The 21039-nt window shown below is 61.2% G+C and overlaps 1 protein-coding gene across 2 annotated transcripts in view; it reads left to right on the top strand.

Moving 5' to 3' along the window:
* The window catches only part of SLIT1 (slit guidance ligand 1), a 130089-nt gene that overhangs the window by 65340 nt on the left and 43710 nt on the right, over positions 1 to 21039 (top strand). For both annotated transcript variants that reach the window (XM_065408481.1, XM_065408482.1), the window contains exons 5-6: positions 19223 to 19294; positions 20120 to 20191. In XM_065408481.1, the coding sequence (XP_065264553.1) occupies positions 19223 to 19294; positions 20120 to 20191 (144 nt within the window). The remainder of the gene's footprint in view (positions 1 to 19222; positions 19295 to 20119; positions 20192 to 21039) is intronic.

The raw sequence follows: 21039 nt of genomic DNA on the forward strand, positions 1-21039 counted from the left end.
CAGGAAGCAGCGGTGCGAAGGGTTTGGCTGTGTGTCAGTCAGCCCAGGGAGCGGTGGTGCGAAGGGTTTGGCTGTGCCAGGAAGCAGCGGTGCAAAGGGTTTGGCTGTGTGTCAGTCAGCCCAGGGAGTGGCGGTGCGAAGGGTTTGGCTGTGCCAGGGAGCGGCAGTGAGAAGGGTTTGGCTGTGCCAGGGAGCGGCAGTGCGAAGGGTTTGGCTGTGTGTCAATCAGCCCAGGGAGCGGCGGTGCGAAGGGTTCGGCTGTGCTAGGGAGCAGGGGTGTGAAGGGTTCGGCTGTGCCAGGGAGTGGCGGTGCGAAGGGTTTGGCTGTGTGTCAGTCAGCCCAGGGAGCGGCGGTGCGAAGGGTTTGGCTGTGCCAGGGAGCGGCGGTGAGAAGGGTTTGGCTGTGCCAGGGAGCGGCAGTGCGAAGGGTTTGGCTGTGTGTCAATCAGCCCAGGGAGCGGCGGTGCAAAGGGTTCGGCTGTGCCAGGGAGCGGGAGTGCGAAGGGTTCGGCTGAGTGTCGGAGGGTGGGGATGGGGGCAGCACTCAGGTGCTCTGGAGAGGACGGCCGTAGGAGCCCCTGTCTAGACGGGGGTTGGCTCAGGCCAGACAATCCCTGTTGACCTCGGGAAAGAGGAACACGCAGAGAAAGCCAAGGACAGCGAGGGTGAGTGAGGGGCTGTGCTGCCCTGCACGCTCTGCAGGGAAGTGGCTGTTGGATCTGCCTCCCTACCCAGGGAGCCTGCATGTTTTGAGGGACCCCTCTCCCCAGAGGACAGAGCAGGAGGGTGACCCCAGCAGTGCAGGCAGCGTCCCCCGAAGGAGGCTGGTCTTGGAATGACATTAAATCAGCAGGGAGCCTGGAGCCTCTGGGGACCCCGGCAGCAGAGCCCAGAGGGAGGAGATCGGCTTGAAGAAGGATTTCTGTTATACACTGATCCAGCCACTGATCCAGGCTTGTCCCTGGGACAGAGGTAATCCAGGGAGCGGAGCCCACCAGGGGCCAGGGGCAGAGAGCCCCGGACACCAGCCCAAACCCACAGCTCCTGGAACAGTGGGGCCTGCTGAAACCAACCAGGCAGGCTCCTCCGGACCCTGTCAAGGGCGGCGGGCGTGGATCAGATGCCCTCGTTAGGGCACTGCAGAAGCGAGAGCTCCTCAGATCAGGAGCTGTTTTCTCGCTGGCACTGTGACAGGCAGGTGGGCAGGCGGTGCTGAGAGCCGGCACCATGTGCCTGAGATAACACAGCTCCCTACCGCTGTGCTGAGACGCGCTCGGCCCTCCCTAGGCCTGGCTTCTCAGAGCGCCTCTTTGACAGGATCACAGAACCGGAGCCTGGACAGGGAAAGCCATGTAGGCCAGTCTCGCGGGGGCTGTGCCGTGCTGGGCCTATGGCACGTTTACGTGGCTTTGCCCAGCGCTCAATGCCCCCTGGGAGAGGCGTCCCTGGCCAGATCCGTTCCCTGCAGCCTGACTCCCTGCATCTTTCCCTCTCTGGTTCCTGCAGCCAGGACCCCGCTGGTGGGAGATTTCCCCCCCTTTCATCTTGGCTGTTGGAAGCTGGGAGCTGATAATGAGGAAGGAGTGTAAGTGTCAGCAGGAGACTGGCTTCAATCAGAACTGTTAAAAATAAACCCGCCAGGGGTAATGGGGTGGAGCGGCTCCTTCTGCTGGGTCCTAGAGCCCCTGCTCCGCCGGCACAGAGCGAGCTGGATGCCGAGAGGGGATCGCTGTGTGCAGCCCCAGCGGTTATACCCAGGCTGAGAATCATCCCGGAGCCACCGTGACAGGGATCTCTATCAAGCATTCTTAAAACTACAATACCCACCTGCTGAAGTGAAAAAACAGATTGACAGAGCCAGACGAGTACCCAGAAATCACCTCCTACAAGACAGGGCCAACAAAGAGAATAACAGAACACCACTAGCTGTCACCTTCAGCCCCCAACTAAAACCTCTCCAGCGCATCATCAGAGATCTACAACCTATCCTGAAAGATGATCCCTCACTCTCACAGATCTTGGGAGACAGACCTGTCCTCACTTACAGACAGCCCCCCAACCTGAAGCAAATACTCACCAACAACCACAGACCACTGAACAAAAACTCTGACCCAGGAACCTATCCTTGTAACAAAGCCCGATGCCAACTCTGTCCACATATCTATTCAAGTGACATCATCATAGGACCTAATCACATCAGTCACGCCATCAGGGGCTCATTCACCTGCACATCTACCAATGTGATATATGCCATCATGTGCCAGCAATGCCCCTCTGCCATGTACATTGGCCAAACCGGACAGTCTCTACGCAAAAGAATAAATGGACACAAATCTGACATCAGGAATCATAACACTCAAAAACCAGTAGGAGAACACTTCAACCTGTCTGGTCATTCAATGACAGACCTGCGGGTGGCAATTTTGCAACAGAAAAAACAGACTCCAACAAGAAACTGCTGAACTTCAATTGATATGCAAACTAGATACAATCAACTTAGGCTTGAATAGGGACTGGGAATGGCTGAGCCATTACAAACATTGAATCTATCTCCCCTTGTAAGTATTCTCACACTTCTTATTTCACTTCAAAAGTTTTTTCTCTTACTTAATTGGCCTCTCAGAGTTGGTAAGACAACTCCCACCTGTTCATGCTCTCTGTATGTGTGTGTATATATATCTATCTCCTCAATATATGGTCCATTCTATGCACCCGAAGAAGTGGGCTGTAGCCCACGAAAGCTTATGCTCAAATAAATGTGTTAGTCTCTAAGGTGCCACAAGTACTCCTGTTCTTTTTGCGGATACAGACTAACACGGCTGCTACTCTGAAAACTGGGCCCTGTGAGTCCCTCCCAAGTGCAGCCGTCTGGTGACAGATGTTGCCACCGTCACCCTCCTCCAACCACATGGTCCCAGCACTCTCCAGCTGGCTCTCTGGGCTTGCAGCCCCGTTTCCCAGCTGTGATAACACGACAGGCCCACCGCCCTTTACCTGTGGGAGCCGGACTCGAGCAGCTGATTAAAGTGACTCAGAAACCGCTTCTTTGAAGCAAAGTATTTATTCACCCAAAGGCCCACAGTCAGCAGAGCAAAGAGATAAAACAGGAAAAGGCCTGTACGCCTGGGTCCTGCCAAAACTGTATCCTTCCCCTGCAAGGCTTGGGTCAGTTCCACTCAGCCTAGACCCCTCCTCCTGGCCTGGGAGAGACAGACAGCCCCGGTCGTGTTCTCCCAGTGTCTCTGCCACAGCCTCACTCCAGCCACTGCTGCCCCCTTCCCCCCCTCTTCCCTAGGCTGGGGTCTTTCATGGTTTGGTGCCCCTTGGATCCTAGGCCTCAGAAAACTGAACCTGCTAGCCTGGTTGGTTTCCCAATTAACAGCTCCCCCCTTGTTCCCCGAAGGACCCTGGGTCTTCCCTCTGGAGGTACCTTAGCTCTGTCATCGTTTTGTTTCCTGTTTCTCCCCAGCAGCCTCCCCTGATTTAGCTCCACGCAGTCTGGCAGTTATAAATTAATTAATGGAGTTATCCTATCTCCTAGAACTGGAAGGGACCTTGAAAGGTCATCAAGTCCAGCCCCCTGCCTTCGCTAGCAGGACCAAGTACTGATTTTTGCCCCAGATCCCTAAGTGGCCCTCTCAAGGATTGAACTCACAACCCTGGGTTTAGCAGGCCAATGCTCAAACCACTGAGCTATCCCTCCCCCCACGTTGGTTGTTGGTGTTGATACATTGGAGAGGGGTTGGAGAAGAGCCATGAGATGGATCAGAGGGTTAGAAAACCTGCCTGATAGTGATGGACTCAAGGAGCTCAATGTATTTAGCTTCACAAAGAGAAGGTTAAGGGGTGACTTGATCCCAGTCTGTCAGCACCTACAGGGGCAGCAGATATTTAATACTGGGCTCTTCCATCTAGCCGAGGAAGGTCTCACATGATCCAATGGCTGGACGTTGAACTAGACACATTCAGACTGGAAATAAGGCGTCCATTTAACAGTGACAGGAATTAACCATTGGAACAGCTCACCCAGGTCCTGGTGGATTCTCCAGCACTGGCCATTGTTACATTAAGATGGGATGTTTTCCTACAAGACCTGTTATAGGAATTACTTCGGGGACAGCCCATGGCCTGCGTTACACAGGAGTCCGATGAGACGATCACAGTGGTCGCTGCTGGCCTTGGAATCTGTGACTCTAAATCGTTTTCATGCTGTAAAGTCTCTCACACCTCGTCCCCACTTACAGTGACATGCTGAGACATGTCAGTCAGCCAGTTTTCAGTCCACTGAATGGGTCGTTTGAATTTGATAGTCTAGTGTTTTAATTAAAGTGTCAGGCGGTGCCCAGTCAAACATCTTACTGAAGTCTGAGTGGATCACATTAACACTCTTACCTTTCTCCACCAATCCTATCATCTCATCCAAATAAGATAGCAAGTTAATTTGACAAGATCTATTTTCCACAAACCTCTGTTGATTGTCATTAATTACATTACCCTCCATTGATTCTTTATTACTCGAGTCCTGTATCAGCCTCCTCATTATCTTGTCTGGGATCCATATCAGGCTGACAGGCCTATAATTTGTTTACCTTTTTCAAATACTGTCACAACATTCGCTTTCTTCCAGTCGTCTGGAACTTCCCCAGCGCTCCAAGACTTATTGACATTGGTGGACCAGTGAGCTCCTCAGCCAGCTCTTTTAAAACTCTTGGGTGCAGGTTATCTGGAGCTGCTAATTTAAAAATTTCGGACTTTATTAGCTGCTGTTTAACATTCTCCAAGATACTAATGGAATAGAAAGAGCATTGTCATCATCATATGATATGACTACATCAAATACAGAACAGAAATATTTATTGAACACTTCTGCCTTTTCTGCATTATTGATAATTCTACTGTTTCCATCTAGTAATGCATCAATATCATTGTTAGGATTCAAGTATCAGAGGGGTAGCCGTGTTAGTCTGAATCTGTAAAAAGCAACAGAGGGTCCTGTGGCACCTTTAAGACTAACAGAAGTATTGGAGCATAAGCTTTCGTGGGTGAATGCCCACTTCATCAGACGCAAGTGAGACAAGCGTCTTGCATCTGATGAAGTGGGCATTCACCCACGAAAGCTTATGCTCCAATACTTCTGTTAGTCTTAAAGGTACCACAGGACCCTCTGTTATTGTTAGGATTCTTATTGTTCATAATATACTTTAAAAAACTCCTTATTGTTCTTAACTCAGCTAGCGATAAAGGTTTCCTAGTGTCCCTTTGTTTCCCTTATCACTTTTCTACAATTTCTAGCTTCTCATTTATATTAATTTAGGAGGCACCTGGGAAGTTCAAACATTCGCCTGTACATTCAAAACCCTCTTTATAGGGATCCTGCATGGATGGGAACCTGTCAGGGAACCTGGGCCAAGAATTTCTGTCTCCCCCCCTTTTTTGCCTATTTCCACGTATGCCCACTGAGTGTGGGGAGCCCAGAAGGTGCTTTCAATGTCCACTGGGGCAGCTCATCTCTGCCAAGCCCAGTGTGCTCACGGGATGAGTCTCTTTCTGCCAAGATGCTGCGTTCAGATCTGAGTTTCAGAACCTTCCAAGCCCTGCATCCCTGGGATCTGGGTCAGGGTTTGGCTCTGGGAGTTGGCTGGGGCCCATGTGTACCTGGGAGAGGAGCTGGGTTGTGAAATGATACAGTGACTGCGGGAAGCTGAGGGCTCCAGTCTTTGCTGTTCCAGGGGTCTGGGCGTGGGGCGAGAGCCTGCGGAGAGAAAAGGCCTCCAGCAGCATCACACCGTGGCTGGCCAGGCTGCCAGAGCCCGGGGCCAGCTGGGACTCACTTCTCAGCTCCGCGCGGATTCATTCTCACCTGCCTTGAATCCGGACGGGCGAGCGGCGCCGACTTCACACTTATTAGCAATTAAAAGCCCCAGAGCCCAGAAGTAAATTAGCTGTGAGCTTGGCCAGGACACAAAGCCATGGGCTGACTCACTAGGAGAGCAGCAGCCTGCCTGGCAGGACGGGCTGTCTGCTTTTCCATTTACACCTCAGAGGAGCGGTGCTGCGGGGAGACCTCTCAGCTGACGGGCCCCCTCCACAGGAGAGAGCTCGGGGGCTCCCTGAGGCGCCGCACCTCCTGGCCCTCCCAGTAGGGCAGTGCCCAGTGCGCACCCATCTCTTCGGGCCCCACGGAGCCCAGGGACTGATCCGCGGAGGAATGGGGCAGTACACAGTGCTGGGGCGGGGGGGTCTCAGAGCAGGTCAGCTCACCCCCCCAGAACAGCCGGGACACTCGTGGGCTAATCCTTGGGCCCCGCTACTTCCCAGCACCGTGTTCCCGCCTGCGGCTCACCAGCCGGCCACACTCGACGGATGAAAGGGCACCGTGTCCGGTACCTGGGAGAGGAGCTGGGCTGTGAAATGATCCAGTGACGGCGGGAAGCTGGGCCTGGCAGAGTTCCCGGCCTCGGGGTGTTTGACTGGTTTGGACAGCGGCTGTGCTGCACCGTCGTGCGGAGAGCCAGCACGTGTGGCGAGCTGGGGCCCGTGCGGACTCCCGCTGTAGCGTGGGCAGTATCTGCAGCGACCCTTTGCAGCAGCCCCGCGTGGAAGCTGGAGAGCGCTCTGCTTCGTGGGCAGGGGAGGAGGGTGTCAACAGAGCATCGAGATTTGGGGGGCACATAGAGTACAAAGTCTGCCGGGCGGCGTTGCTGGGGAGGAGGCGTCTCTGTGCACAGGCTGGAGGGGGGTCTCTGTGGCCGGAGAGGGTGGTGAGGGGTCAGGGCGCCAGGCGTGAAGTATCTGGCAACCTCTCGAAGTCAGTGCTAAGCCCTGCTGCGCTGTCACTGCGTCCGGCTTGGCGTTTCAGGCAGGGTTGTGCTAAGACTTCCCAGCTCCTGGTCCTGTCTCCTCTCTGCAGAGCTCGGGGGCCTGGTTTTCAGAGGGGCTGAGCGTGGCGTCCGTAGGAGCGGTGCCAGCTCAGTGCGAGGAGCTCGCAAAGCGTGGGGCTGGGCTGCCAGAGAAGAGCCGCCAGCGAAGGGAGTTTCCCCGCTAGCTGAAGTGGCAGAGGTCTGTGCTGAAGGTCCCGGGTTTAAACCCGGCTGACGGTCCATGGTGGAGGTCGGTACGTTGGCCTCTAACATCCCACGGCATTTCTGTCTGTGCTGGCGTGTGCAGCGGCTGAAACGCCCCCTCCCGTTCCCGGCGCCGGGCTGCAGTGATTGCTTTGTGTTAGGCTCTGTGGGGCGCTCTGGGAGGGTTCAACTCACGGTCTGTCACTTTCATTCCCGGGGCTTTTCCTGGGGCTGCAAGCTGGGCCTAGCAGCAGGCAGTTCTGCAGCCAGCCAGCCTAGGGCAAGGGGGGTGACTCGTGCCTCTCTGGTTTAGGGAGCAGCCTGCTTTGCCTTTTGGGGTTCTTGGGGGTTCTCATTCGTAATCCCCCTGTGCTCCCACTCGCCTGGGTCTGGTGTAGCCTGTGGCCTCTTGTCTTACGCAGAGTGTGGGAGCGGCTCCGGGGAGGGACCCTCGTGATGTCGTGGGCCGGGCACGACGGAGCTCTGATCTGCTACAGCAAGGTCGAGCAGGGCGGACGAGTACAGTAGTGACAGCAATTACCCCTCTCATTCCCACAGGCCTTAACGAGCTTGAGCCAGCCAGCCCTACTCCACCCTGGCAGGGTCGCTGCGGCATAGCTGGGCACTCAGCGGTGGGGATAACCCTCTGCCCCCTGTGCCGGGCTGAGCGCTGCCATCCCGCACGGATGCCGGACGTGCCCCTGAGCGTGCCCAGCCCCTGGGGGTGGGAATTGGGGGCGCCTGGGCTGTGTTCGGGCTGTGCGGACTCGCCCCCGGCAGGCGGGAGTGTGGGTGACGGGCCAGCCTGAAAGACGTAGCCGAGCCGCGGGCACAGACAGGAGCAGAGTGGCATGGGGCAGGGGCGACTGGGCACAAGCTCACCCAGACTCCTGTTCCCAGCCGGTCCTGTCCGCTGAGCTCAAGGGCCAAATCGCCCCTATGAAAAGAGCCCCATGCCCAGCGGAGCTCACGTTTACCTCACGTGCGCCGCTCAGAAATGAGTCCCTAGATGTCAAGGGCAGAGCCAGGCCAGAGATGCCCCCAACTCCTCCCAGGTCCTGCCCAGGGCTCCTGGCTGACTACAGCGTGGTCTGGAGAGGGAGACATGCCGTGTGAGTGTGGTGGAGAGCGCCCAGCCCAGCCACCCTCCCTGGGCAAAACTGGCACCTTCTTTCGAATCTGACTTCAGCTTCCAGCCTGTGATCCGTTCGGCCTGCGTCTCCTCCAGTCCAGACCGCGCCGCTGTCCGAGATCTCCTCCCCGTCGCCCGCGCCGGAGCATCAGCCGGGGCACCTGGAGACTCTGGCTCCCAGGCAGGTGGGCCAGACCCTGAGCCCTTCCTCTAGCTCTTCCTGAACTCCTGGCAGTTTGTCAGCACCCTGCGCAGCCCCCAGGACTGGTCCCTCCCACCAGTGCTGTGGACAGCGGGAACGCCGCCTCCCTGCCCCGAATCCAGAGTCCCCCGTTAATACAGCCCAGGGTTCAGTCCCCACCTGTGTTCGGTGCTGTGACTGCAGCAGCTCCGGTAAGCCGCAGGTTCGCATGAGCCCACCTCACCCCGACACCAGGCCTGGCCACAGTCAGAGCTTGTCTGCAGAGCGCGCAGCGCTGCCACCCGGAGCCCCCAGCCACGTCCCAGCACGCCCTGGGCAGCGCTCGAGCAGGTGGCTGCAGAGAGCAGGTGAGCGGCAGGCCGGGGGACAGTGAATCGGGGGGTCTGGCAGCGATCTGTTTGGAAGCAGCGCTGCTCAGGTGATCTGTTCCCTGCTTCGCTGCCTGGCACGTTTCCATACAAAGGGTCTTTGTTCTTGCGGGCTCTTGGGCTCTGCTCTCCCTGACGGCCCCGTCCTCGGCTTGCAAGGACACAGGCCCATGCTCTGCTGTTAAATCCACTGCTCCGGGGAACCCCTGTCCCTGCCTGTTAGCAGGAGGGGAAACCCCACAGCGAGTCCCCACCTTCGGCTGGAGGGGCACTAAGCCGTGCAGTCCCGATGCTGAGTGTTACCAGGGTTGGCCCATAGCTAGCTACAGAAACGTGCAGACTTGGATTTTCACACGCGTGCAGCCATAACGTGCACGGAGTGCTGCTGTGACTGCAGTACAGTCACCAGGAAGGTGCCCGTGTAATCACTTTAATTGTGCACGTGCAAGAGTGATCACTAGAACGGTGCGTTGCAATGTGGGATGGGCCGGTTGGACGTGCAGTTACCGGGACGCCAGGCACTGCTGCAGCACTTGCTGTCACAAAGTGGCCTCTCACGTTTTTTGCACGCCCACAATGCTGAGAATCTGGGACGCAGCATCCCACAGACTCAGCAGAAAACCCGAGCGCAGAACGCCGGCGTGCGACTCGTCTGATGGGGCTTGACGTGGCCTAATGCGAGTGCTGATTAGTCTATTGATTTCCATTAACGCCGGAGCCTCTGTGCACCTTCCCGCTCCCGGCTGTCAGGCTGAGCTATTGAGCTGTGTTGTATCTAGCACTTCTAAGCTGGGCTGGGCTTGGATGCCGGCCGGGCGGCCAGAGTCCTCCATGCCCCCCCAGAGCACGGGGCTTGGCCTCGGCCAGTCGCTCCACGAGTCCCGCAGAACTTCCGAAACTCCCTGCCCCGTTCACTGCAGCCTTCCCCCGGGCTGTTCCGATTCGCTTTCCTCGTGCTCCCGAGGGCTTGGGGCTGGGCCTCGCAGGGAGCCAGCGACTGAAGCGGGCGCCGGACACGGTCCAGTGAGAGCACTAGGGACAGACTGTTCCCAGGGAGGGGGATTACGCCCTGGGGCTCCAGGGTTTCTCCGTCCCTGGCTGCCCTCAGACCCTGTCTGGACGACGTGCGTTGGCCACACCTGAGTTCAGAGGCGAGCTCAGACTGGGTGCTCGAATGGTCCCTTCTCCCCCTGAACTCTCTGGATCTAAGGGGTCAGCCGTAGCTTTCAGTTCCTCCTTAGAGGGCTGGCTCCATTGTAGCCGGTCCAGCCCCGCTGGAGGAAGGGGAGGCGTCCGAGGCTGACCACACGCTGGCCGGTTTAACGGCCTGCATTTGGAGTGGCTGCTTCCCCCAGGGTTGTGGGAGGGGGCCCTACGTTGGCTGGGGGCGAGGGGTGCTGGGGATGTGGAAAGCCCCAGCTGCATTTGGAATCAGGTGCAGGCTAGGCCTGGTCTGTCGCCTGCGTTTGCTGGGTAATTCCAGAGCCGGCGCAGGGCGAGAGCCGCCCAGTCAGATGGAGCGAGGATGCGCACTGCCTCCACGTGCCTCGCAGACGCGGCTGCCCGCAGCGCTGAGCACGCTGGGATGGCTGGGGCTAATGCCTCCCTGCCCCCTCCCTCTGCCCGAGAAGGGGCTTGCAGACAGCCACGCCCCCACCCAGTCCTGCCTGCCAGCTGTTGCCTGCATCCCCCCAGATACAGAGGGAGACCAACAGCTGGGAAATGGCCTCACACAATTGCCGGTGCGGCCTCTGTGCTAATTGCAGCCTTCGCCGTGGCTCAGGGATGGGGGAGGGGGACGCTGGGGCAGTCGCTGGGTCCGCTGGTGGGGCCCAGATCAGCCCTGGGGTAAGAGAGCATGACATCCCCTGCAACCAGTGTGGATAATGAGACCATCTGATGGCCCGTTAGATGGGGCTGTAACCTCTCCTGCATCCAGCCTTAGTCGGTGGTCCTAGACTGCCATGGCAGGGTGAGTGCCCTTCCTCTGCGGCAGCCGGTGCTGCCCTCTGGCATAGGGGACGCGGGGCTGGATGGCCTCTGGGCTGACCCGGTCTCTGTAGTTTCTGGCTCAGTTTGGGCTAGTCCTGTTCGTGCTGCTTGCAGCCCAGGGGAGGTCCTGCTGGCCCGTACACCGCAGGGAGGCCGGTGCTACTCCACTGGCTTCTCTGGGGGTCACTGCGGATTGACGCTGATGCCGCGGAAGGTGGGATCTGGCCCCGCTTCTGCAACTAAACCCGGCAGATCCCCCTCTCTGGCGGGGGGCTGGGTCCCTCCTCGGACCGGCCCCACTGGCGGGAAGGATGGAAACTCCCCCGCTCAGGTAGCATTGGCCGTACAATGGCAGGGCAGAGGAGCTGGGCCTGGGCAGTTCCTGGGGCACAGCTGTGCCATCCTATCCCTGGCATGGTGGGCATGAAGGAGTTAAGTACCGAAGCTGCCAGAACCGGCCTGGTGCATTGAGCAGAGAGCCCCGGGAGCTGGAGCCTGGCGGCAGCGAAAGGGTTAACGCCTTTGATCTGCTCGCGAGCGTGTTGCCCATGCTGAGCGGGCGCCGCGGCGCCTGCTGGATGCTAACGAGTTCCCAGCACAGAGGCCTGGCGAGGCAGGAATTAACAAGCAATAGAAATTCCATTTGCTTGTATCGGCCTGGAGCAGGTGGCTGTGATGGGCCCAGTGCAGGGGAGAGGAGAGACCCCGAGCACTTGGCTGCGGGATGTGGAGCCAGCAGCGGACGATGTCAGACGCCGGCTGTGAGGGAGGCAAAGTCCTGCCCGGCTCCCTGCTTGGCGCCAGGCAGAGCAGCAGCGTGGGTCTGTCTGCAGGGGACGGGGCGGAGACCCGCCGCGGGCGCAGGGACACAGGGCGCTGGCAGGGAGGGCAATGCCAGGGGAAGGGAAGGATCTCACTGGCTCAGCAGTCAGGGCCCGATCCTCCCCTGTGCTGTGGTGTTTGGGGTAGGGGACGCGGCGGGAGCACCCTGTGCTCCAGCAATTCCTGACTGCATAGAGCCATCTTTGTGTATGTGGCAGGACCCGGGATCTGGTACGTCAGAGCCTGAGTTTCAGAATTAGGGGCTTGCTAAGGGTGGGTGTGATCCCCGGCCACACACCCGGCCTCCTGCCCCTGCAGACGGGATTGCACTCGCTGGCTGGGCTCACAGCGGCCTGCACCTCGCTGGAGCTGTCACCACCCCGCTGCGGGTGCCGCTACCAGGATCTCCCAGCCGGGGAGGAGCAGGGCTGGGCCGCGGCCCCTGGAGCTGCCAGCTGCCGGGGAGCGCGCGGAGCTGTCTGGAGGGCTGGCACAGCCGCCGTGACTGCGGGGAGGGAGGTGGTGAGTCACTGACCCGGGTTCAGCATGTGCCGGAGGGGCTCGCCATGGAGCCGCGAGCTGGGGATCTGGCCCCTGATTTCAGGGCGGGGAGCCCGCCAGGCCAGCCGCCCAGTGCTGGGAGACGGGGTGTGGGGAGCTCCATGCCCCGAGGAGACGTCGCGCAGTTGCAGCAGGTCTCTGCTGCCCGGCTAGCAGCCAGCGGGGTCAGAGAAGGCAGGGTCCAGACCGCCAGGCAGCAATTACCTCCCCGCTGCGTCCAGCTGTAATCCTGCCGGCGGCACAGCGCCCATCTCCAAACAAGGCTCAATCAGGTTAAAGTGTAAAGGCAGGATTAGCCCGGAGCCGGAACCGTGTAAGAGCGCTGCCTGGCCTCGCCGGCCTCGCAGCGGGGGCCAGAGATTAACCCTGCCTGCTTTGTCTGCTGGAGTGGGCTTCCTGCCGGGAAGCCGTGTCCTATTGAACAGTGATCCACTGGTGCCCCGCTAGTGCCGGGCCGGGCAGTGCGCTGGGGGCTGCAGCTTCCCCGCGATGCCTCGACCAAGATCTGCATCCTGGGGCCGCAGGCCAGCAGCCAGGGGATGGGCAGGACCCTCGGCCAGGCAGCCAGGTGCAAAGGGAAGCCGCAGGTTACGGCCCAGCTCCGCTCTCGCCAGGGCCAGCACCTGGAGCTGCATGTGCCAGCGCAGGGCAGGACGTGCTGTCGTCCCCCCAGGCAATGCAGGTGGGGAGCCTGTGGATCTGGGCCCACGCGCCTCGCCCACGCTCACATGCACAGAGTCCGCGGCCTTCTCTGAGACACCGGAGCCCCGCAGGACCCCCCAGAGCCCCCCGGAGCAGCCCCTCTGGGGGCCACGGACTGGAGGGGAGGGAGAGCAGGTAGCTCTGTGTGCCTGGCGCCGGGGGGGCGGCGCTGGTGAGACAATCAGGAGGCCGAAGGGACGCTGCCTGGTCACCCCCTCCCCCTGTGCCGTGGGTCTCAGCTGCCCTCGGCAGGGCCAGGGGTGCTGCGTTAAGAAGCGCTGGCTGGCCGGCTAGCGACCCGTCCAGGGGAAGGGAGAAGGCTTGGCTGGGAAGCAGGAGCAGCTCGGTTGGGGAGCCAGAGGGCTAAACGGAAAGCGAGGGGCCCCCGGCAGTCAGAATAGAGGCTGTTGGGGGCTAGGCCGTGCTGCGGTGCCGCCGTGGGCTGAGTGTGGGATGGGGCGTGTGCACGGTGCAGACGGGAAGCCCCCGGTGTCCCTGCAGGGGTCGCCCTGGGCCGTGGGGCGGGGAATTCTGCCCCCAGATCTGTGAGCCCGGCTTGGCGCCTAGCGGGTGGGGGCAGCATGGCCGGTGCAGCCTCACAGGTTGTGGCAAAGCAGCCAGGGGCACACGAGCCGTCCCGGGGACAGGCTGCAGCCCGCCCTGCCAGAGTCTCGCTGGGAGGTTTCGCTGCCCACCCAGCCAGCGCGGGGGATTAGCCGGATGTTCAGGGCAATGAATTGTCACAGCTCCCTGGTGGCCAGAGCCGGGAGGCTGCTGCTCTCCTTCCCAGCCAGCTGCCAGCCAAGTGCCCTTCAAAGGCGTCTCTGCTAGAACGGTTATTTAGCACACGTGTTACAGCAGCGCCCGGGGGCCCGCTCAGGATCAGGCCCCATTGTGCTGGGTGCTGCACAGACCCCCTGGAATTACAGCCTTAAAGCAGCAGACACAAGGCGGGTGGGCAGGGGAGGGAGGTGCCGATGGGGGCACGTTTTGGGGGTGTTTTGTGGCGGCGGGATTTACAGGCAGGATCAGTCCATTTGTTGGCGTTTTGTACTTTGGATTCCTCTGGCACGGGAACATGGCCAGGGGCTGAGACGTGAGACGCCCGTCTCAGGTGTCAGTCTTTGAGCAAACGCCGAGGCTGGGGCGTGAGGCTGGGGTGTGGGGTTGGGGCGTGGGGCCGGGGCTGGGGCGTGAGGTTGGGCCGTGGGGCCGAGGCTGGGGTGTGGGGCGTGAGGCTGGGGCGTGGGGCTGAAGCTGGGGCGTGAGGCTGGGGCGTGGGGCTGAAGCTGGGGTGTGAGGCTGGGGCGTAGGGCCGAGGCTGGGGCATGGGGCTGGAGTCCAAAGTCACTCCTTCCCTCCTGGCATTGAACATGGAAATCGCTGGTCTGGGCCCAGCGCTGTGTTTGGGGGGCCGGGATCTCAGATGCTGCGTGGGAAGGGCGGGGAGGTGGGGCAGGCAGAGCAGGGCAGACAGGGTGCCTGGGTTTGGGATTTTGTCAGGTTTCCTGCCCCCCCCCCCCCCCGCTCAGTGGCGATGCCTCCGGGGTGGGGGGGTGCAGTCTCTAGCCAGCAGGGGCTGACAGCCCTGACCCGTACCAGTGTCTAGGGCACTACACCGAGCTGTGGGCTGGGGGGCACTGGTTACTGGTTTCCCTTGCAGAACAGCCAATTTTCGGGGGGGGGGCAGGATGGGGCCGTTGTGTGTCTGAGGAATGGGGCTCCTCAGGAAGGCAGCACCTGGTTTGGGTCACTTCAGAAAGGCGGCTTGGTTCTTCCTGGGGTTTCCAGGGGATTTTAATGGATTATCCCCCCAAGAGCTAACAGTCGAGATCCCAGCTGCTCCCCCAGCCAGGCACTGGCATTCCCCAGGAGTGAAAGCCTAGGACGGGGGCATCGGGGCACGGAGTGGGGTTATATGCGGGTCACAGAGGTATTTCCCCTTCTGACCATCATGGGGACTCAGTTTCCCTCAGGACCCTGTTCCACGTGCCAGGGCAGGGGGGGCGGGAGGGTGCCCCCCTGTGACATGTCCCGGGGTGGGGTGGGTGGTGGGGAAGGTCTGGAAAACATCAAAGGGAGGGAGACAAGGTGGGTGGGGGAAAGCAGTGGACATAATATACCTGGACTTCAGCAAGACTTTGGACAGTCTCCCATGACATTGTGATAAGGAACCTGGAGAAATGCAGTCTTGGCGGAACTACCATTAAGCGCATACAGAATTGGTTAAACAATGAGGGGGGACATGAGATCTGCCTTCAAATACTTGAAAGACTGCCATCAAAACGATGGAGAAAAGTTGTTCTCTCTTGCCACAGAGGGCAGGTCAAGAGGCAACGGGTTCAAACTCCAGCCCAGCAGATTTAGATTCAATCTCCGGGGAAATGTCCCGACTGTAAGAGCAGTCGGACAGTGGCACAGACGCCTGCGGAGCTTGTGGAAGCTCCTTCACAAGCTGTCTGGCTTGGATGGCTTAGACCCAATAAATCCTGCATCTCGGCAGGGGTTAGACTAGGTGACCCCTGTGATCCCGTCTCCCCCGGGGCTCTGTCATTTATTGGACCGAGGGCTGTCGGTGAGAGAGACGAGCCCCCCCCCAGGTCCCCGGGCTCTTCTCTGCGGGGACGAGGTAATGAACTTTACTCAGGTTTGACATGGGGACTTCTGCAGCTCCAGGACAGCCTGTCAGCGCCACCCCCTGGGCAGAACATGAACTGCATGTCAGCGCTCACAGAGCTAGAAGCCCCTTAAAAACTCCCCTTTTGCCCTTGGCCAGCTGGTACGAGGCCCTGGATTGGCTCTCGGAGCTGAAGGCCAGTCTTTCCAAGCCGTGTCACTGCTTGGGGACCAAGGCTGCCTGCCCCTTTCTCCTTGGGAGACCTGCTGCCTCCTAGTCCCAGGGAAGCTGTGCCTGGCAAGGCCCTTTGCAAATTCAACCTCAGGGCAGGACCATCGTTCTTCCCATTGTACTGACAGGGAAACTGAGGCAGAGTGCCTCCCCCTCAGCGCACAGCTTGGATGATTAGCGACGTCCCAGCAGGGGCGGGCGCAGATCCTGGGTCACATGGCCTAGGGACAGTGCAGGCCAATCAGGCTCCCATTCGGGTCGGTTTTCTTAACGCGTCCCATCCAGAACCATTTGGACACGCCCTGCCCCGGCCCCATGCAGCTCCGCCCTGCCCTTAGCCGTCCCTGACAGCGCTCGTCCTGGCCGCGAGCCCGGGGAGGCTGCAGACAGAGTCCTCCGTGGCAACGACTTCCCAAGTCACTGGCTGCTCAGGGCCTGGGCCCAGCCGCGCTGGCTCTCTCCTGACTTACAGGGCCAGCGCGCGGCGGGGCTGTCTGTCTGGCCGTCTCCACCCGGCTGAGCCAGGGGCAGCACAGAGCTGTAGAGCCGCTCGGAGGGAGCGAGCGCTCCGGGTTGGGGCTGGTGAGATCAGCGCCCTAAGGGGCTTAGCAGCCGTAATGCCCCCCTCCCGATTCCTTTTGGGACCCGCTCCCCTGCGGGTGGTTGGGCTGGGGGCGGCTGCTGGGGCCATGGGCCCGTCCGGGCTGCAGGGAAGCTGCTCCAGGTCTCCTCTTTGGTTTGGATTTAAAGCGCTGCCTGCCGGGGGGGCCAGTCCCAGCCCCAAGGGGTCAGGACTGCGGGAGGAGTAAAGTGACTGGACACTTCCTGAAACCTTTTCCTTGAGTCTCCCGGGGGAGCCGTGTCTGCGTGTGCAGCACGGCCCTGGCGGGGGCAGCCTGGCATGGTACACAGGGCAGGGACTTCTAGTCTCAGTTCTGCTCTGTGACCACGGGCAAGTCCCTGCCCTGCTCCGTGCCTCAGTTTCCCTAGGGCGGATGGGGAGAGGGAGGATCCTGACCACTTGTCCACGGGTGGCTGGGCCCTGGGATCTGTGTCCAGTGTGGAGGTCGTGCCGGGGGCCTCGTTCTCTGGAGGAACGCACCGGAGACCTGACTGCTGCTGCGGCTGGCCAGGCAATGCCTCGATGCAAGACACCCGCCCTGCGATGTAACCCTGCCGCCGAGGCGACCGCAGGCTTCCTGCCACCGTTAACCCCTCACATTGTCCTGGGGCACCCAACCAGCCAAGGGCTCAGCTCTGGCAAAAGAGCAGAGAATTACCCTGCCCCCAGGTGCTGCGGCTCCCGCTAGGGAGCACCCACCTCCCGGCAGATCAGCCCGGATTAGCCGGCGTTTCCGTGACCGGCCTAGACACGCGACGATCCCGTGGGGTCACATCACTGACTGCGGCACAGAGACTCAGAACACGAAGCGGCTCCAGCAACGCCAGGTGCATGAGCGCGGATGCCCTGCCAGGGGCCTGGCGCGGTGATCGGGCTGTCGCGTGGCGGGACACGGTCTGAGGAGCCCGGCGAGGGACCGATCCTATTTCTCTGTTCTCTGTGGTCTGCGCTGGGCTGTGGGGCCTGCGTGTGTCCCCTTCGTCCCCCCGGGTGTCTCTGCCTCTCGCCGGCTCTCACCCGGTCAGTGCTGCCCGGCCCCCCGCCAGATCTGTGGTTCAGAGCCAAGCCTTGGAGAATTCAGTTCCGATTAGCGTGACCCGGGTGGTGTCCGTGTGCTCTGGAATCCGGATCCCATCTCACGGGATGGCTCTTGGCCAACTTGTGCTGGCACTGCCCAGGGTTGCCCATGGCTCTGTCCACGTGTTGCTGGTGCCCCTGCCCCGGGGCCATTTGCTGGTGTCTGCACTGAGCCCTGAATGGGCTTTGCTGCCCGGGGGTCTCTCCATTGATTGCAATGGGCCTGGGCCCTGTTGCCACGGGGAGCCCCCTTCTCCCAGCGCTCTGCAGCGAGGACAGGGGCCCCCCCACACAGTAGGGCCTGAGCGGCAGTGGCCGAGTTCGACGTGTGCGTGCAATGCCCGTGGTGTAGCTCAGAGACAGCCCAGCGGTGGGGCCCGGTGGGAAGGTGTCTGCAGAGACTCGGCTGAGAGCTCTCCCGTCAGGTCAGTGCTTGTGCTGCGGCCTGCAGGGGTGGTCACCATTGATGAGTTGCGCTTTGTGGTAGGACAGCGGGTGCGGCAGCTGGCACAGGGCAGAGCACAGAAACCCAGGTCTCTCCAGAGTAGGGAGGAGTGTCTGGCACACTTGACACCAGAGAGTGTAGGAGCTCTACAGCCCCCTAAAGCTTGGTCAATGGTGGTGCTGCTGTGGTACCAGATAGTACACAGCATAAGGAACCCAGCCATGGGCAGCACTCTGCTGCCCTCTGCAGGCTGGAGGTGTGGTTGGGGATAGTCTGCAAACCTGACTTGGTGCCGACAGAGCATTTTGTGATGTGACTTTTGATCATTGGCCCAGCCTTCGGCCCCGGCAGCCAGCCCCAGGCGATGCTGGGAAAGCGAGGGCTGGAGAGGCCTTGCCAATCAGGCTTGAGTCTGATTCTAACCCCGCAGTGCATGGTGCAGCGACCGGCCACGCGGGCTCTGCTCACCACTGGCAGCCGGGGGTGGGTAATTACGTGAAAGGTGCTGGGCGGTGGCAAAGTAAATAAGGACCCGATTCCATGTGCATCCTCTAGACTGCAGGGCAGGCTCCGGGCAGTGACTTAGTAATTACCACTGAACCAGCTGCAATTACTGCGAGTCCAGAGTATGTCAGAGCCGAGGAGTGTCCCACGCCAGTGCCTGCTGGGTGCCCTGCTCTTCCCACCCGGCAGAGGCGCAGGCCGCGTCTACACTGGAAACGCTGCCACAGCGCAGCTGGAGCACGGCAGTGCCTGCTGGGTGCCCTGCTCTTCCCACCCGGCAGAGGCGCAGGCCGCGTCTACACTGGAAACGCTGCCGCAGCGCAGCTGGAGCACGGCAGGGCAGACCCTTCCAGCCGTGGGGGGGTTCTCCCATCGCCGGGGTGAATCCGTCTCTCTGAGACATCCCCCCAATGCAGACAGCACTTGGTGGACAGAGTTTTTCCCTTGCCCCAGCTGCCGCCGCTCGGGCAGGTGGGTCACCTGCAGCGACCCCCCATCAGCGTAGGTGGAGCCCACCCTGGAGCGCTGCAGTGTAGACGTAGCGCAAGAGACGGGAGCCAGGTGGAGGGACGAATTCTGCCCGACCTCACTGCAGCGTAGCCCGGCCCGGAGAGTCCTGGGGGAGCCCCTGCGTCAGTCTGACCCCCCTAAAGCAGGAGGTGATACTCAGGGGTGTGCCGGGCCCCGGCTATCACACTGATCGCTAATGCTGCGTGCTGCCCACTGGGGGGTGCTGTCCCTGCCCCCTGGCCTGGCGATAGCAGCCGGGGGCACTGAGCTGACCCGACACGTCCCGGTTCCCCTGGCGCCTGCCCTGCTCTCAGGGAGGGGACGTCGCTTTTGGGGCTTCGCTGATTTCGCCGCCCACGTTTTGTTTCCCCAGGGACCTGAGCGAGAATCTCCTCCAGGCCGTGCCGAGGAAAGCCTTCCGCGGAGCCACCGACCTGAAGAACCTGTGAGTCGCCGTGGTCCAGCCGCTCCTCCGGCCTGGCTCCCCTTTCCCTCTGGGATGGGCCCCGGAGCTGTGCCAGGGGCTCCCCGGTGCTTTGCTCCAGGATCCCGCGCGCTGGGCGTGGGAGTCCAGCTGGGGAAGGACGGGTCTCAGGATGCAGACAGCCGTGAGGAGCGGGGGCGGTTACGGGCACGGACTTGTTGCACTGGAGTCCCTGGGGCGTCCCGTGCTCTGCTGCTCCCCAAGGATGCAGACGGATGGACGCTGCCCTGCACCGCACGGCCCTCGGATGATCCACCGAGCGTGGCGATGTGGGGGCTCAGCCCGGGAGAGCCACGTCTCCATGGCAGGGGGGCGGCCCCTGGGCAAAGCCAGGAGGCATGGTGGTACCCCGGGGCCCAGCCCTGCCCTGGGGCACACCTGGGGTGATATCTGCTTAGTTAGGCCAGGAGGGGGCCCCATGGGGGCAGATACTGCGTAAGCCTCCCCACACAGCTCTGCCAAGGGCCACCCCCTCCAGTGCCAGGTCCCCAGCGGTCGCTCTGCCAGACAGGGCCTGGCGCTTACCCTGTGTTTGGAGACTGCCCGGGACATTCAGGGCACTCTAAATAACAAATAATAATTGTAGTGCCCCTCACTCACGACCCACAGCTCCCTGCCATCCCAACCCTGGGCTTCCCCCCAGCTCTGCCAGTGCCCCTCACTCCTGACCCGCAGCCCCCTGGGCCCTGACATTCCTCTGCCCAGCTCAGGGCGCCGGCCCGGCCTGCAGACTGTCCTGGGGCCCACAGTCTATTCAGCAAAACTGGTTCCCCTTTTGTTGTGCAGGCAGCTGGATAAGAACCAGATCGGCTGTATCGAGGATGGGGCCTTCCGCGCGCTGCGGGGCCTGGAGGTTCTGTAAGTGGGGTGGGCATGGGGCTCTCCGCGTCTCCGGGGGGCGCGGGCTGTCCTGGGGTGGGGAGCTCCCACCTGCCCGGTCTCCAGGTGCCAGCTCCGGGAACAGGCTGTCTGGGGTGGCCAGCCCGGCCAAGCCTCGCGGAGCAAACCGGGGCCAGTCCCGGGGCCCCCCGGCCTGGAGGGCTGTTGTGGGCCTTGCTAGCCAGGGGTGTGACCCGCTCTCTCCTTGTCCCGCAGAGCGGGTGCCCCTTTGCGCAGCCCCTCCCCTCCCCGGCAGGGGGGCAGACATCCCGCTTTTAAGCTCTGTCCCAACTGTCCCGACTTTTTTGAGAAAAATTGAGAGAAAATTGGGCATTGGTCCCGTTTGCTCTTCCCAGCGGATCAGCTGGCAGGAGCACACATAACTGCCCGCTCCACCAAACAGTCGGGCACTCGCCCTGGGGGGCGCGGAGGTACACTGGGGGGGTCAGATCTTCAGGGGAGTCAGCCCCAGGCTCTGGGGGTGCAGCGCTTGGGGTGGGGGGGCAGTCGCAGGGGGCATGGAGCTCAGACACTCAGCCCAAGCCCCAGTCACCAGCGGCACAGAGCTCGGGCGGAGGGATCAGCCCCAACCACGGGCAGCAGGGGCCACGGAGCATCAGCATCAGAGCACCCCCTTCGCGCCGGCCCAGTCTCTCAGCCCGTGTCGGCCCTGCCCCAGCGCCTGCCCCCCGAGAGCCTCTCCGAGCCAGCGCCAAGTGGCTCCTCCTAGCCGCTTGGACCATCTGTGCATCCTCCCACAGCCCGGCGCTTCGCCCTGGGGGGCATCCGGGGGGGCTCTGGCTGGTCGGTCCCGGTGGGGGGAGCAT

This window comes from Emys orbicularis, chromosome 7, assembly GCF_028017835.1.
Source record: "Emys orbicularis isolate rEmyOrb1 chromosome 7, rEmyOrb1.hap1, whole genome shotgun sequence".
NCBI classification, from domain to species: Eukaryota; Metazoa; Chordata; order Testudines; family Emydidae; genus Emys; species Emys orbicularis.